The 18,091-nt window shown below is 32.8% G+C and overlaps 1 protein-coding gene across 6 annotated transcripts in view; it reads right to left on the bottom strand.

Annotated features, from left to right (window-relative positions):
• Positions 1 to 18,091, bottom strand: part of LOC145285921 (inositol polyphosphate-4-phosphatase type I A-like) — a 172,216-nt gene that overhangs the window by 103,965 nt on the left and 50,160 nt on the right. For all 6 annotated transcript variants that reach the window (XM_080134417.1, XM_080134421.1, XM_080134419.1 and 3 more), the window contains 3 exons: positions 17,960 to 18,047; positions 14,805 to 15,008; positions 10,134 to 10,172 (listed from right to left, as the gene is read on the bottom strand). In XM_080134417.1, coding sequence (XP_079990543.1) covers positions 10,134 to 10,172; positions 14,805 to 15,008; positions 17,960 to 18,047 — 331 coding nt within the window. The remainder of the gene's footprint in view (positions 1 to 10,133; positions 10,173 to 14,804; positions 15,009 to 17,959; positions 18,048 to 18,091) is intronic.

The raw sequence follows: 18,091 nt of genomic DNA, 5'->3' as shown, positions 1-18,091 counted from the left end.
TCTGTGGCAGTCCATGGCTCTACATTGCGAGTGAAACAGTCGCATTTGCAAGTGATTTTTCAAAGTGGCGACAAGAAATAATGAAAGGCTTATCTTTTCGCGATTGTATTTCTTTCCACTGACAATCTTTCAAAGCTCACTATTGAGTGAAAAACATCTCTTCAAATATTTTTTTGAATAAAACGAGCAAAGTCAAATTATTTAAACAATAAAAGGTTTAACAAAATATACTTTTTTTTTTAAACAAAGGCTGTTTAAAAAAAAATCTGAAGAAATTTGAATGTTTACACGTTCAAGTTCCAACATAAAATTCGGTGTATACTTAGAATTACACTTATTAAAAAAAAACAAAAATCTTTATGATGTACATACTCGTCATAGAACGAAAATGTCATATTCTAAAAATCATGTGGGTTTGGCTAGTAAACAAAAATATTTAGTTGTCAAAGGTCAACTAAAGATAAATTTGTCCGTAGAGCCCTGAAGTCTTGTTTTGTCTTTCAGTTTCAGTTGTAAGACAGTCGTCCAGTTTTGTAATGGTGTTTGTTCTGCTGTCTCTTGATTTTGATGGCCATCATAAGGTCTTGTTTCTGGAAAGTTCAGTTTGATGGTCAATTTCTGAGAGATCCATACCTCCTGCTCCCTTGGGCAAATACAACCTTGGTAGAGAGTTTTTTGTACATTACTCTGCACAGTGTTAACATTTTACCCTCGTTTTAGTACCTAGTCTGTTAATGTTCTGTTATGACCAGTCAATAATACCAAAGCTGCATGTTATCATTGGCAGAATTTTTATCACCGTACAAGCAAAAGGTCCTAGCATATAAAATCAACAGTAGGTCTTTGATAAGACAAGGGCTCATTCGAAATGAATGTTTATTTTTTAATTGAACCATAATATTTGACATTTGCATTTTAAAGTTTAATTCAAACAAATAAACAACTTTATAAAATTAATAGTTGGTTCTCTATAGTGCAATCTAGACTACAATATATTGTGGACTAAGTCACGGCAAGGAAGCATAGAAGTTTCTTCCCAGTGCGTCCACTTGGTTTCCTTACTAGAGCTGAGAATCAATCACTGTGATTGAAAAATGGGCAATTTCATCGATTTTGATGACAATAAAAGTATTGGCAGTGTGGATCATTTGTTAATCCTAATTCAATCCCGGGCAACGTTGAGCCTCCCTGCTAGTATATATGTGTGCATGCGTGTTTGTTAGTATCCGGGTAAGAAGGTTAACGGAAAAAATAGTGTCATGGCTTAAATCAAACTTCTATTTTGTACCAATGACTTCTTTAAAATAAAGTTTTCTTCTAAAAAAGATTTAATTTTCAGAAGACAAATTCAAATATGGACTCGAGCAGTGTGTTATGAAAAATATAATACAAAAAAAAAAAAAGGAAAAGTTATAATTACTAAGACTGAAGTACTACATTTTTTAAATTTAAAATACCTCAAATGGTTTTGTTTTTTTAAATAATCAAGCAAAACAAGAAGAAAAAAAAAAAAAGGACTAGAATGCTATTCCACTCCAAAAGAAATAAAAACTGCTCTTTTCAATATTCACTGAATGCCACATGATATCTGAAGAAATATCCCAATAGTTAAAATATTATAAAATCAAGATGAAAATGGAAGTCAAAAAATACTGGTGCATGATAATTATACTGTATCTAAACACTGCAGAGAAAATCCTGAATAAAAATACAATTTAAGAAAAAAGCTACTTTAACCCTTAATCTCAACTGAAATAATTAAAATATTGTTAAGATAATCCAGTAAAAAAATAAAACATTTTCAATTTTTGCTATTTAAAATTATGAATCTCAACTTTTAAGAAAATCATGTCTAAATTAATACTTTTTGATATTTTAAAACCTTTGTATATTTTTCAGTATTAAATGGAAAAAAAATTTGTTTAATTACCTTGCAGCTTATACACAATGCAGAATTATTAAACCAACAATGAACTATAGAAGGAATTTAAATACTTGACAGCATTCCTCAACATTCATATTACAAAATTATGGCTGGAAACTAAGTAAACAACTGGAAACTATTATAAGAAAAACATAACTGAAAATCATGGGAAAATATTAATCTACAATACCAAAACTGTAAAGAAATATGTTGGTTATATGAAACAATAACCAAGTTTCTAGTAATTTTTAAAATCATTGATGTCTAATATTTTTTATGGTTTTATGCGATTTTCGAGTGTTCTGGGAACGATGTTATCAACCCCCAACACTAGCTCTAACTCCAAAGCAATGCATTTAAATAATATTCATTTTTAACAGTCTAAAATACGTAAGAAAAACTGGGTTGGAATTTGGTTTGAAGAAGAGCATGAGTCTATAAAAAATAAAATTACCAAAATACATTTGCAATGTGCAATTATAAATCCCTTGGAAAATACATTCTTAAATTTAAAAAAAAAATTTTAAATATTAAATTGGTCTTGCAAAAAAAAACAACAAAAAAAATGTTGCTTTTTGGTGAACAAAGACGTTTGCATAGATAAAAAATCATTATTATATGAAACAGTTTCATATTAATAGAGGTCGAGAAAATAGAAAGTCTAGAGAGAGCAAAATGACATCTAAACAAGACAGGTCATCCATAGGGACAGTCCCCTTCCACTTTTAATAATACAAAAGCTTTCGTTTTTCTCATATTCCTACTGACAGCAGTACAACCATAACACTAATATATCGCCTCCAAGGAGTTTTCATAATCGGAATACTCACTAAATTCTTATATTGTAGGCTTAGAATTTATATAAGACAATTTCTAGTATAGATATAAATAGACTTTCATTCTCCACTTTTATATGATTGGAGTTGGCTGCATGGATAGAGTTTCAGAGTTAAAAGGTGACTTGAGTCTGTGATTTGAATCATGCAACCAGCAAAACAGTCATCCTCTACAGTGATGGAAAAAGGATCAAACAGATACGTTAAAACTTGTTTAAATATTTATAATAATATGTCTATATAAACAATATTAGCCTACAATCCAGTGATCAAGATTTTATTCATTTTTTTTTTATCATAGTTTCAAAACAAAAACTATGATACATTTTTATGGATTTTTTTCGTCCAGAAGAACATCCAACATAAGCATGTTAATCCTAGATGCAGGACATACAAAGGGACTTTTTTCTTTTTTTTTTTTTTTTGAAAAGATGATTAAAATAAAAAAAAAAACGAAATGAATAAAATTATGATCACTGGAATATATCCTAATATTGTATATTCATATATATTTATGTGTTCTGATCGCGGATAAAGGGTTTAGGCTCAGTACCGCAGGGTCCCAATTTCGAATCTCACTGGATTCAGCCACTCTGATGAGTCGGAGATGACGAAACATGTGTCAGTAGTTAATTATATTTTAAAAATAAAATATGTTCTGTTAGATATTTTGTAAAATCTATTTGTAAAGTCTATAAAAACTAGAAAGCATTTTAAAAAATTAAATAAAAATTTTCTAAAAGTGTTCAGTAACACTTCACATATTTTATCTATACACATAAAATGTGATTTATTGTTCTGTAGTTAACAAGGAGAATATGAACGAGTTTAATATTTCTTGAGTTAAACACAAGATACCACACAGTACAATAAAAGAATACACGCCTTTTCATTTTATTTTCTATAGTCTGTTTTTTATTGGGGTTATAATCAATTTACATTTAATATCTTATACACATTTCATAAAAATCATAGAATTCGATATATAAATAGTATAGTTTCAATTTTTTAAAATAGGAAATTAAAATGCTACATTCCATTTTGAGCAATGTTATAATCAAGCCATAAGATAATTGTGATCAGTCCAATATTTTTTTCATCTTTCAAAAATGGAGAAACATATACGAAAATGATTTTGATAAGTATTTCAACTAGTATATATATATCTATAATTTTTAGAACATGCAACAAAGATACATCACTAGAATGTTATTGACGTAAGCTGATCTACCCATTTCAGGAATAAATAGGCTTACCCTGAAACAATAACAATGTAACAATAAAGTTACATCTAAACATTGGTGCAGCGCTTTGTCGTATTCGTTTACCATTTCGCTGTAATCACAAACACATGCCAGTCAAGGTTTCAATCTCAGCAATCAGTCAGGCAGAAACTGGATTATTTTAGTGGACTTATCAGGCGGGCCGAGGCATTCATTCTGAGTAGTCATAGGAGGTCCACACTCCCAATCCCTACCTCCCTTTTTTGAGACCGAGCAAGTTTTTTGTTGACTACCTGAAGCATGCTCATTGGGGAATACCGATGAAGCTGCTCAGGCAATTTTTAAAAAGCCAAAGTGCTCCTCCTTTAGGGGGGCTGGATTGGCTCTCTCTACCTTTCAATCTTGTGTCACATGTTCCTACAGTGGGAAGGAAGCAAATACTGCAATTTGTGGCAGTTACGGCTCCAGAATCATGATGTGTACTTTTGAAACATTTGTATTGATACACTATTAATTATATTACTGTGTTTGCCTTGATTATTACTGGCCTACAAAGCTACAAGATAGAGCCATCATAATTATCATATATATACCGTTTACTAGTGTACATCCTTCCTTAAAAATGACAAGAAACATGCTTTGCCAGTGTTTGCACTCATTATTTGTCTATATATCTTATTAAAATATTCATATTAAAAAAAAAAATAAAAATCAGTTATGTCAGTAATTTAACTTTTCATGTATAAATTATCATTTCTGATGACCTAAAGAAAACAAAAAACACCCATCGTTGGATTGTTATTATAGACGGGATAATTTCTTTCTGAATTCATTTCAAGCGATGGAGTAAGTTTAAAGTGATCATTTAACTTGGTATTTGCTTTTTCATTTGCCCTTCGCTACTTAAAATTATTTTGTCTGAGAGCTAAAAAAAAGGGCACTTTCATTTGCTAATATTTGCATGACGCGACGGATTAATGTAATAAAAACCAATACATATTTATTTGCATAAGTAGAGGACACTGTATATATTGGTGAACAACCCTTTAAGATCAATTTTTCATGTAAAAAAAAATTTTTTTTTAAAGGGGGGGGGCGTTCATTAGAAAATATGCTTTTGAAGTATACATTATTCCATTTCAAAAGCCTTGTTTTTAATGAACAACCTTTTGTATTATTCAAACTACTATTCTCATCTTTAGTGCTATTCTCACATTTTGGCTGATGTAATCTCCGACCTGACCGTAATCGAAATATAAATTATCAATCCTCACTTGTTAGAGCATATTCTTGTATAACGCCAATGTCAAAAAGGGTGTACTCTTCAGTTTGACTAATGTGACTAATGGTTCAGAAGACTTTAATAACCTTCGAATTTTAAGAATTTAATATAATTCCTACTCCTCCCTGATGTACATTTCTTCCTGATGGTTGGTTGGTTGTTTTTGTTTTACGGCATATCAACCCTTTTCAGGTTATTTAATGCCGAATCCAAAGATTTTGAAGAAAAATTTTTTAATAGAATATATTTGTTGTTTTCAAGTCGGTTTCTATTTAACCCATAGTTGGGACCCTAACAGGTACTACCACTCCGGGTCAGAGTGTACCTGGGAGCAATGGCGATTAAAGGGTGGCTCCACACTCCCCAAAGCTCGCAAGCTGGGGCCTCACCACTGGATATAGTTTAAGGTTATATCCAGGACCGGCTCCATAGATATTTTCATATTTATATGAGTCTCCTTTTTTTTCCAAACAACAACCAACATACCTGATGACGATCGAAGGACAATCCGATCGAAATGTTGCACAAATAAAACTCAAGACGAGAACAATAGTCTGGTCAATACAAGGAATATAATCAATCAGTCGTCATCTAAAAAAAATTCAGAACTTTAACCCCTTGTTTTTGTTACGAAAATTTGGTCTCAAAAAGCTGTTCATTTGTCACATGAATGGTAGTTTATCCCATTGTCCATTATTCAAACTACTATTCTCATCTTGGTGTACACATGGCCTAATGGATAAAGGCGTTAGTTAAAATCAGTTCTCAATAAAAAAAAAAAAATTAAAAAATCTTCTGTAGGTTGATCGTTAAATTTCTTACTACAGGTGATAATTAACACATCTTCTCAAAATGTCTACAATCTAATTCTTTGGATTATATTTTGAAAATTCGTACAAATTCCAAAATTGAAAAAAAAAAAAAAAAAAAAAAAAAAAAAAATGTATTTTTTTATAGTGTACTAATGAGTCATCAGTTATACAGTCCTAAAGACTGCTCAGGGATAGTGGTTAATGAGCTTGTCAGGTAGAGATAACACTGACGATTAGTACAAATGGTTGAAACTGAGTAGAATTTGATTATTTAAGAGAACGGCCCAACAAAAATTTGTTTACATTGGACTTGAAAACGACCATGTTGTAGTCAGCTGAGAAGCAGCCCCATGGTATTGTGTTACACAGATGGATAATTCTTGGAAAGAAACTATGCTCATGGAAATTCAGTTTAGTTTAAGGTACATACGGGGAAAAGGGGAAATTATTTATAGTGGTTGTAGCTAGACAAGTTTGTGAATGCTATAAAGAGGGACTTATAGATTGGAGCACCTACTGTGAAGATAACGATAGTTGATCACCTATATCAGACTCATGGTATTGTATTTCATAGATGGGCAGTTCTTGGAAAGAAACTCTACTCATGGAAGTTTTGTTTGGTTTCAAGTATATACAGGAAAAAAATGAAATTTTGTTTTTTAGTGCTTGTAATTAGAGGAGTCTTTGCTGTGAAGGTTTTAAAGGAGTAGGATCAAAAATAGGAGCTCAGTCGATCACCTACCATGAAAATAATGATAGAATAGAGAAATATTAGTAATGTCTCTTGTGAGAAAGAGGCCGTAGGGAGGAGGAGGTCAGAGGTTACATTGGCCAAAACGTAGGAAATATAACAACTAAGATGAGAATGATAATTTGAATAATACAAATAATCAATCCTCATCTCAAAAATCCCCAAACGTGTGACATGTTCTATCAAGAAAATCTGTGTTGGTTTGCTTCAAACTTATAGTCAAATAGCTATGCCTTGTATTAAAAGGACCACGAAGTATAAGCAACCCGATTTTAATATTAAATATCATTTTATTTTGTTACAGTTTTCCTAACATTTTTCATTTGGCTTTGTTCACAAGACAGAAGAGTTTTCATTGGAGGAGAATTGTAAATGTGCGGCCCAGAAGAAATAAATGGCCAATCATCTGCATTGATGTAGTTTACTGCCTGGAAAAAATAAAGAGCTTCTGTTGAAGCTGATCAACAAATAAAATAAAAAATAAAAAAACAAGCAAACAAAAAACATAACATGGTCAATTTTTGTTTTTCATCATATATAACTACTATATAGGTGTTTAAATACTGAACAGTATAAATGCCTTCATATATATATATAATTGCTAAATTCAATAAAAAGACACTCATCTTGTTTCTGTTGTTTGGGCTAGGATGAAAGTGTAATATCTGTTCTGGCATCAGTTGGAGGAAGAGAGGCTAATAAAAACGCATAATGCCAGAGACATTTGGTGAAGAAGGAAGAAATTGACATCGAAATGACTGAAACTTTCAAACAGAGACTATGTCCACTATAACACTTTCAAATATCCGAGAAAAATAAGCTACAACTTTTCTAGCAACCATAATATGAAGGCATAAAGAGTCAAGTACTGCAGAATCATTGACCAAAAAAAAAAAAAAAAAAAAAAAAAAAAATGCTAACTATGTACTACTGAAAAATGCAGGATCCTACAGGCAATTAATAAACCTTACATAAACTATATGAACATTAAAACTGGGGTATTCAAACTATGCCCCCATACGAGAAAGTTTCTACTAGCCAAATGGACTAATACCAAAAATACATAACTCACTGAAAGCCCTCAGTTTTCTACTTGTCTAAAAGCATCACATCATATAAAAAATACGAAACTTATCAACCCAGCCAATGATCGTTTCAATTATATTTCCCTTATTATCAACATTAATTTTTTTTAATACAATATAGCAATCCTCTCTCACCTTCAGATATATCATATATATAACCTTCACATCTCTCTTACCAACCCAAATACGCTAACATCCTCATAACTCCTACAAATAATTATATATATATATAGTAAGTTATAAAATGTATATCGCGATTAAGCTACACTGAATATTCCATGTTTTATCCACTCTATGACTCTTCAGGCTTATGCGCATAAGCCTGAAGAGTCCTAGAGTGGATGAAACGCGGAATATTCAGTGTAGCTTAATCGCCATATACATTTTATAACTTACTAACTAGCTCTACCTATGTATTGAGCACTTTTGAAGCAAATACTTAAAGTTTACGCATAAATCTATACTTTCGTATATTAATTTTATGTGAGTAAATTAAGTATATATATATATATATATATATATATATATATATATTTACCAGTGGTGAAAAAAACGGACTAGAGTGCTCAATGTGTAGCCAGAGCAGTATATAAGAAATTTATTACTGTGAGTCCAGAATGAGTTTACATATTGTTTCAACTAGAGGAAGATCCTCAAAGAGAGGAAATATCCAACTAGCATCGTCAGAATTCATAGATCTATGAATTCTGACGATGCTAGTTGGATATTTCCTCTCTTTGAGGATCTTCCTCTAGTTGAAACAATATGTAAACTCATTCTGAACTCACAGTAATAAATTTCTTATATATACATATATATATATATATATGTATATATATATACACACACACACACACCATATCATATTCTTAATATAAATATCATACAAAATCATACTAGTTAAATACTTAGTAATACATTTATTGAAGACAGACAAAATAAAAAATATACATGACCAAGATTTAAACCTAAGCAATACATACGGACTACAGTTTCATAAATGTAATTAGGTAACAATTAACTGTATTAAAATACAAGGACCTTACATGATTCCATACAGGTACAACCACATATTACAGTGATAACAAGTGTGATTCAACACACCTAGGACAGCATTTTGCTTACTGATAAGGATAACCCTCACCTCCATTAGAGACGAAGCTCTACTTTAGTTAATAAACTACAATTAAAATAAGTTTTATACTTAATCACAGCCCTAACCACCCGCACCATAAAAAATATAACACATAAACCCTTTAATAACAGTAATACAGCCCAACTTGGTAAATTATTAACAGTTGGCTACACCAGAACAAACATCACATGCCAATCAATAAATTACACATCATCATCTCTAAATATAAATACAACATCGAACCAGGCAAACATGAAGCATCTGGAATCAACAATTAAATTATTTTGAAGTAATAAGTTACAATTAGGACGCATACAGTCACATCAGTCTCCTCTGTTAATTCGGTACTTTCCCCAAAAGGAACCCTTAAAGTAATTTATTGGATGATGGATCCGATAGTTGTTGATTTCAATCAACAATTATCAGATCCATCATCAAATTGTTTTCATTTTGTGAGTCGACATCACCGGATCCATCATTTTCAAATTGTTTTCATTTTGTGTGTGCATATATATATATATATATATATATATATATATAAGCAAACAGTTAATAAAACATGTTAAAAAAAAAACCACTTTGAAATGAGTTAAAAACATATTTAATCTGAAAAGGAAACACTAGATAAATGGATAGTCCTTAATCCGCGGAGTTTCGAAGAAATACTTTCCTTCTCATCAGAGGGTAGGAATTAGCAAAATGTGGGACTGGATTTTGCATGCATTTTATTTTATATATATATATATATATATATATATATATATATTATCTTTGAGAAAAGGAGAAATAGTCCAATGCAATAAAAGGACTTAACAAATTTCAAAGAATTAAATTTACTAAAAAAGATTTTTAATTTCTATTTTGAACCAAATGCCATTCTGAATTTATGTTAAAATTTGATCCATTTTTTTTTTTTTTTATTCATCATTTAAAGGAAATAATTGATTGCGGTTAACGTGTCTGAACGATAAACATAGAAGGAAAAAATAAAAATAAAAAAATAAAAATCTGAAAAAGTTACTGACAAGTTAGAATTCCTGATTTATAAAATCAAAAGCAACATTTAATGAAACTTAAAGACTCACCAATACAGATTTCAACACAAGGTTCTTCTCCAGATAAATCTGTAAAGAAAAAGATCTTATAAAAATTCTGTGATTAGAATCAGCAGTTCTGAAAAAGATTTACCAATATTAAACTATAAGTATAAATCTATTTGTTGGATACAAAACCAATGTGAATTCATTTGAGTTATTATTGGTTGTTTACATAAGCGATCTTTTAAACCAATACATTTCAGGTGAAAACATTACATACTTACATGTTATGGCAAAATTAGTATGAATTTCAAAAATTACGAAAAAGGATAGAGTAAAAAATAATTACAAGTAAAAATAAAATTCATCGAATTATCAAGTTTTAATGTTGAAGAGTCATGCAACCAATTCAGTATGACAAACAAGGGAGATAACCATTGACTTACATTGATTTAAACTGGATTAAATTAAAGGTTTGCCATTTTTAAACCACATATAATTATGCATGATTTTTTGTTAAAAATATATCTAGCACATCTACTGGATCATTTACCAAAAAGTTTGAAATTTATACTAATTTTGTCATAACATGTATGTAATAATGTTTTCACCTGAAATGTGTTGATTTAAAAGATCAATAATGTAAAACACATAGTTATGTTTTTGTTCAATTCCCTGTATATTAAAAAAAGAAAAAATCTGTATGATATATGTACCATGATGAAACAAAAATACCATTCCAAAAATCATATAAATTGATCAAGTAGTTTTATAACAAAGGGGAGATAACTCAACTTGCAAACACAGCCCTATAATGCCTAGGATTTCGTATTATTCATTTGAAATAGTTTTAAAATGATTTCCTTAACAAAAATAAAACTACTTGATCAATTTACGTAATTTTCGGAATATGATGTTATTCCATCACAGGTACGTAGATCATAAAGATTTTTCTGCATTTTTGTATTTCAATATAAGGAAATTCTGGACAATTACTTTTTTTTTTTTTAAAGAATTATATTTCCGATGACATAAGATGCAGATTAACAGGAGAGATTTGTCAACAAGTGATTTTCACGTGCATCAGACACATCAATTAACGCAAATCTTTTTTCTTTTTTCTTTTTTTTATTACATTTTCACTCCAAACAAGGCACATTGCCACTTTGGTGTAGGGGGCTACTATCAGGGGCAACAACTACTGGGGTACTATGTTGGGATTTGGGCAGCAAGATGTCAGTTCACATTACACTTAAACTTCTGCATGTCAGTACAGTTGGGGAGCAAGGATCTGGAATGGAATTCCAGAGTCTAGCGGTTCTGGGGAAGAAACTACTGAAGTAGAAAGATCTTTTACATCTAGGGATCTCTACTGTGTGGGGGTGGGATTTAGCTGCCTGTCGGGTTTGTCGAGGGTGTCTACGTTGTGGGGGGCACAAGTGTCTGCAGTTCGCCAGAGCATTCACCATTAAAATACTTGTAGAACAGGCAGAGGGATGCAACATTTCGTCAATGGGACAGAGGCTAAAGCTTAGATGCTAGTTCTGGCAATGCTTTCAATGTAATTGTTTCAACTCATGTTTCCTGTGAACGTTAGGCCAAGCAGTTTGAAAGATGTACTCTCAGATAAAGAGTCACTGGCCATTGCTATTGGTGGCAGAGAAGGTTTCTTGTAATTATTGAAGGAGACCAGTTTAGTCTTGGCAGCATTGAATGTGACCATCCATTTTTGTCCCCATTCCACTACAGATTGGACGTCATCCTCTAGTGTTTCTGCCATTTCTTTAGATATGTGTTCATTTGTTTTCCTGTCATGCCTGTTATAGAGTGTGGTGTCATCAGCATATATACCTATCTCAGAGGCAATTTTGTCGGGGAGGTCATTAATGAATATTAGGAACAATAGCGGTTCAAGGATAGACCCCTGTGGCACTCCCGCATTTATATCATATTGTTTAGATGTACAACCGTCGATGACAACCTGGATTTAATTATGTTAAGTATTCTACCAGTGATAGCGTATGATCTAATTTTCCTGAGGAGACCCTCATGCCATACCCTGTCAAAAGCCTTAGATATATCTAGAGCTACCGCTCTGCCCTCCCCCACTTTGTCCAGTGAATGGTATATACGTTCAGAGATTACAGTAAGGATGTCTGCTATGGAACGGGCTTGTCTAAATCCATATTGTTTGTCAGTCAGAAGTTTAGCATCTGTAAGGTGATGGAGTAGAGCATGGTTAATTAAGGTCTCAAATATTTTGGCGAAAAGTGGAAGGAGGCTAATGGGGCGATAATTTGATGGGTCAGTTCTTTCGCCAGAATTTTTGAATACTGGTACCACAGAAGCAGTTTTTCAACATCTACTTTCTTATTATAAGACTTTTTAGACTTGTATATTCAAATTACTATTTTCATGAGTGTTATTCTCACAATGTTTCAGTTGATATAACCTCTGATCTTCAGGTGTATTCAGCCAAATTTAGGAAATCTTTCTGTCAAACTCTGAAACCTGTACAGAATTTCAAATGGAACCCTTTATTTAATCGACGAGAATCGCATGCTCTTGTTCCATCAACCATAAGTGAGTAGAAGTCTTAATTTGCAATTGAATGATATTTCGGAACAGCAACTTGCTATGAAGCAAGCAATCAACAGAAGATATCGTTTCTTGGTTGGAAGGAACAGCTTACAGTGTAGACTTATATATAATTGTGTTTATCAGCTGTTTTCACTTGTGGGGTATTTTATTTCGGCCTCTAATGTCGGGTCATCAGGAAAGAATATGCACCATTCTGAGGATTAGTGCTGCCTGCACTGAGGATCAAAGCTTCAACCTTCAGAAGAGGTTATCTTAGAACTGAATATTACTTGGTACTTTACCTGTAATGTCACGGGTTATTCTTTAGACTTGCTTAGTAAAGTACAATAGATAATATGGTAAATGTTTCACTCTTGTCGATATACTAATTCAACTAGAAATATCCAGACTATAAAAACGTTTTGAATCAGCAGAGGATACTACTAAGATAATCATATTTTTTAAAGTACTTTAAGTCTTCATAATGCCACAATTTTGCTTGGAAATTAATTTTCTTGACACAGATTCATAAATAATAAGCTATGATATATTTGGAGAGTATCAAGTCAAGTGATAAAAATAGGAGTACAGCTAAAGGGTCATTTTCACAATTTCTGTGATAAACCAGGTGCCTTTTAACATTTGTTTACTATTCCTCTATGAGAAATTTTGTCATCTAATATTCCATGAACAAAGTTTCTTTCTTAGAAGTGCACGCCTGTGGAACTCTCTTCCGTTTGCCTGTTCCCCACCTGACTACAACCTGGATGTTTTCAAGTCCAACATAAACAAATTCCTGATGAACCGTCCCCTAAGTAAGACACTTTATCAAATCTCCAATACTAACGATTACTACGATACTATCCCACTGATTACTGTACACACAATAACCCTTATCCCTGAGTGGCTTCCGGGCCTTGATAAGTGGTGGATACCTTGTAAAAAAAAAAAAGAAAAAAAAAAAAAATTATATATATAAAACAGCGATATGTCTGTGTCTCCATATTTTCAAAGTAACTTCTCCAAAACGAAAAGTTGCAGAGAAGCGCTAGGATCCTCAAATGATTGGATTTTTCACAGGCCATTCTGTTATGGATTTTTAGCCAGTTAAAATTGTTTTTAAGGGGTCAAAAATAGGTCACAATTGAAACAAAAACCGTTATAAATTTTGTACATTCATCTTAGTTTATTTTTAATTTTTCATTTTCAATCGGTTTATATGCATGTCACGTTGGCGCAGTGGTAACGTCACCAGCTTTGAATTCTATGGTTTCGGTTCTAGCTGATGGCCCCTAAATACATTTTTTTTTTTACTTTTGAAATCACGACTCTATAAGAAAATATATACGAAATATGGACAAATTAAAATATCATATTTAAGCATATTTTATGCCCGGGCAAAGTAGAAACCAATTAGGAGAGATGAAGCTCTTAATCCTAATCGAGGTACAAAAACTGGCTGATTCCTTTTCTTTTTTTTTTTTTGCTATATCAAAGAGAATCCTGAATCCTTCAACATGGTGAGTAGTAAACATTTTGAAAAGATATTTTGTACCGCAAATGTAAGTAAATCAACCTGTAGCGGAATTGGCAATAACCAAAATGGGGGGAAATAAAGAGCTTACCTTGGATACGTCTGTTGTTGTGTTGAAGGCTGAAGAAAAGAGAGTGGAAGAGAGTTCCAAGATGGCGTCCATGGGTTTTTATTGGCGTCAACCACATGCAATTCTTGCAGAATCGTGTGTGCTCTCACAGGATTATGCAAATACATAAAGGCAGAATGCTGGGAAGCAGTCGCACAGTCCTGCAGATTGTGTGTAGGTGGTTCTGGTGGTTGGATTGTTCTTTGTGACGAACCACGAATCTGTGAGAAGCGAGTTTTCTTCTGCCTTTTTTTTTATGCCTCCTTCTTCGTCTTTCTCTACGGTCATTACAGCCAAGAAATCCCTCTCCTCTAGAGGTGGGCGATGCAGGGCGAAACTGACCATTTCCTATCTTTGTTCCTGATTTTTGCTTACTACATTTTCCTACACAACCTTTTCTACCCTTTTTGTGAATTAAAATTATAATTGTGTCATGTTTTATTGTTTCATGGTAGCAATTTTTAATTACCCTATCAGGAAAAAAAAAAAAACTTACCTGTAGCACTTTCTGAAGAGATGTCCTGTTGCGGATTCCTGTCGAGAGGGTCTTGCCCAGTTTTGCTGACCAACTGCTCTCGAAGGCTTTGTAGCTGCATTTTTAAACACTCGTAGCTGGCAATATGAAGAGTTTGTATCCACTGGTCACGAGCCTCTTCAGTGTTCGTGGCAAAATGAAATGGATTTTCCTCACCTTCATATACTGAAAGAGAGAAAATATAAAAATTAACTTTGGTGAGTGGGTATTAGGTGGTTTGGTTGTTTTGTTTTACAGCATATCAACCCTTTTCCGGTTATTTAATGCTGAATCCAGTTAATTTGAAAATAGTATTCATGTTGCATTCAGTTATTTTGTAGAAGGTTTTTATTCTTGAAGCTCTTTTCAATCCTTAGTTTGTAGTGTTTGGTTAGCTTGTTTTATCATTTTTGTTCCTTGCCTTGCAGAACATGAGTTTTGCAATAGGAGACAGAAAAGGGTTACAGTATTAATGCTTGGTACATTTTAAGTTAAGAAACCAGTCAGGAAGTGGGGGAGATAGAAAGAGAAAGGGGAAATGGAAAGAAGGAAAGGGGGGGGGTATTGTTTTAGTTTTTTGGTTTTGCAGAACATAATTAAGTTTTGCAAAAGGAAATAGAAAAACAAAAGCATCAATTTTAAGTGCATTCTGTCTCAAAAAGCCAATATCTCCAGACAGCCTGATCTAGTAGCACCTACGGTTATCAAACATTGTAGTGTTGGCAATTTCCCAAAAAGAGATAAATTCTTTTATTCAATTTGTGGAAACGGAAGTTTGGTGCAACTCGATTTTTCTGCAGTACTTGTAAGTATTGGGTGCACAAGAAGTGCATTGGAATTAAAGGCATGTTGAGAGATGATAACCAGTTTGTGTGCAAAAAAGTGCATGACAATGGAGAACTCAGATGTGGAGAAAATATATTAGGTCACAAGACTACTATGGTAGTTTAGAAATTTTGTTATGTTGGTCTCGCATCACTCTATATAAAAACAGATAAGATATTTACAGATATATACTCTGCATATCAAAACAATGAAAAGAATATTCTGTTGTTTTAGCCCTAGTATGATTTGCAAGAGTTACAAGCAGATGGTGTAAATTTAGGGAACGTCATTTTGCAGATAATTCTGTTACTAACCAGCAGAGCATTACCAGTGTCAGTCAAGGGAAGAATCTATTAGACATATATGTACACAGTGTGATGATGTATAGAAGTGAAACCTGGACAGTGAGGGTTGAGGACATGAGTTGCATGGAGAGAAATAATATGAGAAGGATACGACAGATGCGTAATACTACTTTTAAAAACAGCCATAGTTCTGATGATCCAGGTAGAAGGTTAAATCTGGACAGTATAGGGAGACATGTGCAGAACAGGAGACTTTGATGGTATGGCCACATTGAAAGAATTGATGAGAGTGCTTGGGTTGATAAATATTAACATAGCAGGGGAAAGGTCAAAGAAAACATGAGAGAAGTGATAAGAATGGACTTGAGAGAAAAAGGATAAATAAAGACCTGGCAGAGATAAGTTACTTTGGAAGTCAATTTCTAAAAACTGCACAACACATGACAATGGATATTAAACTGAATATCAAGATGATGAAAAGAAAAGAGAAAGAGAAAAATTATTAATTTATCATTAAACTAGCTACGTCTGCCTATTACCGAGGATGGAGTAAAGTCATTTTAATTTTTATTTGTTTTTATATTTTTAAATTTATATAGAAAAAGAAATAAAATTTTAGTTGTAACAGACTACTCTTACATTTTTTAATGTAAAATATGAGTTATCCCTCCTTGCTGATTTTTATTTTTAGGCAATTATTTAAAAATGTTTCATATTACCAGTCGTCCAGGCCGGACCAAGTAATTTTAAAAATAAATTGTAGTGAAGAAATGTTATATTTTTAATAACATTGTACAACAATAACAAATGAAATTGGATAGTCAGAAACAAAGTTTTAATTAAATGCAATTCAAGTGTGACTTTTTAAATTCAACAATCGCATTTTATCTATGCTAAAAATCAGTCTAATTTTTTATGCTGGCATGATTGCAAAGCAAGAGTAGCAAATAATAATGATTATGGAAGAGTAGTAGTAGTAAAAGATCTTCCAATTTTTTTTCACCCCAAAAGGAGCTACTATTTGGGACCACTGTCCACTGGAGACTACATGAGATGATGAACAAGATGTCTGTTCACGTTACTTTTAAACTTTTGCGTGTCCATACAATCAGAAGTACAACACAGCGCGCATGGTGCACATGTAAGAAAATCATCAGCAGCAGCAGCCATAGGATAGTTAACTTGCGATAATACTAGTAGCAGCAGCAGCTGTCTTAGCGCATATGCAAATTAAGCAAATGTTCACGCGCTAACGTCAAGGGAAGGAAGAGAAAAAAAAGGAAAACAAACACAGCATGTGAAAGGAAGCAATCAGGTATGTTTGGACTTGCATGGTGAGAAAGAAAATATGCCACATGGTCAAAAAAGTGGAAAGGCAAGCGATGAAAAAGATGCATGAAAGAGGGTTTCGACATGCATGCTTGATGCGGGAATCATATTTTGAAACAGTGAAGTGCATTGTCAGAAATTACTGGAATTAAAGATTTTTGTATTGATCTAGAAAAAAATGCCGAGTCATATTTTTTATGTTCTCCCTTGTTTGTTTGTTTGTTCCTGCGACAGTACCAGACAACGTGTGGGTCTAAGTGATTGAAATGTAATGACACGGTTAAAGTGAAACGGCCACAATATGGAAACAGGGAGAGAATTACAAGCTCTAGCAGTCTGAGGGAAGCAACTATTAGAGAAGGCAGCTTTTGACATCTAGGGACCTCTACCATGAAGGGGTGGAATTTTGCTGCTATACGAGTTTGTCGGGTCTATGTACGCCGAGGGGGTACAAGTATGAGCTTGTCAGAGCACATTCAATTAAAGTAATAAAATGGGCACAGAGATGCAACATTGCGATGATGGGACAGGAATTGGAGCTTAGTTGATAGTGTGGGACCTATTAGATTGGAGACTCTTTTTTGAACCTTGTCTAAGAATGAAAGACTAGTGGTAGATGCAGCAGCCCAGATGAAAATTGATAATGAGAAAGTGTTTACATAAACTGACAAGACTTACCAAGCATAAAACCATGTAAGTGTTCCTCATCAAGATCTAACTCTACAGTGCACCGTTCAATAATCAACACACCCAGTGGATCTGAATTCTGTCAAAAAGAAAAGAAAAGGATAACAAAATAATAGAAAATAT

This window comes from Euprymna scolopes, chromosome 10 (assembly GCF_053919585.1).
Source record: "Euprymna scolopes isolate OS-2025 chromosome 10, ASM5391958v1, whole genome shotgun sequence".
In the NCBI taxonomy this organism is placed as follows: domain Eukaryota; kingdom Metazoa; phylum Mollusca; class Cephalopoda; order Sepiida; family Sepiolidae; genus Euprymna; species Euprymna scolopes.
This window is presented reverse-complemented; position numbering and strand designations above follow the sequence as displayed.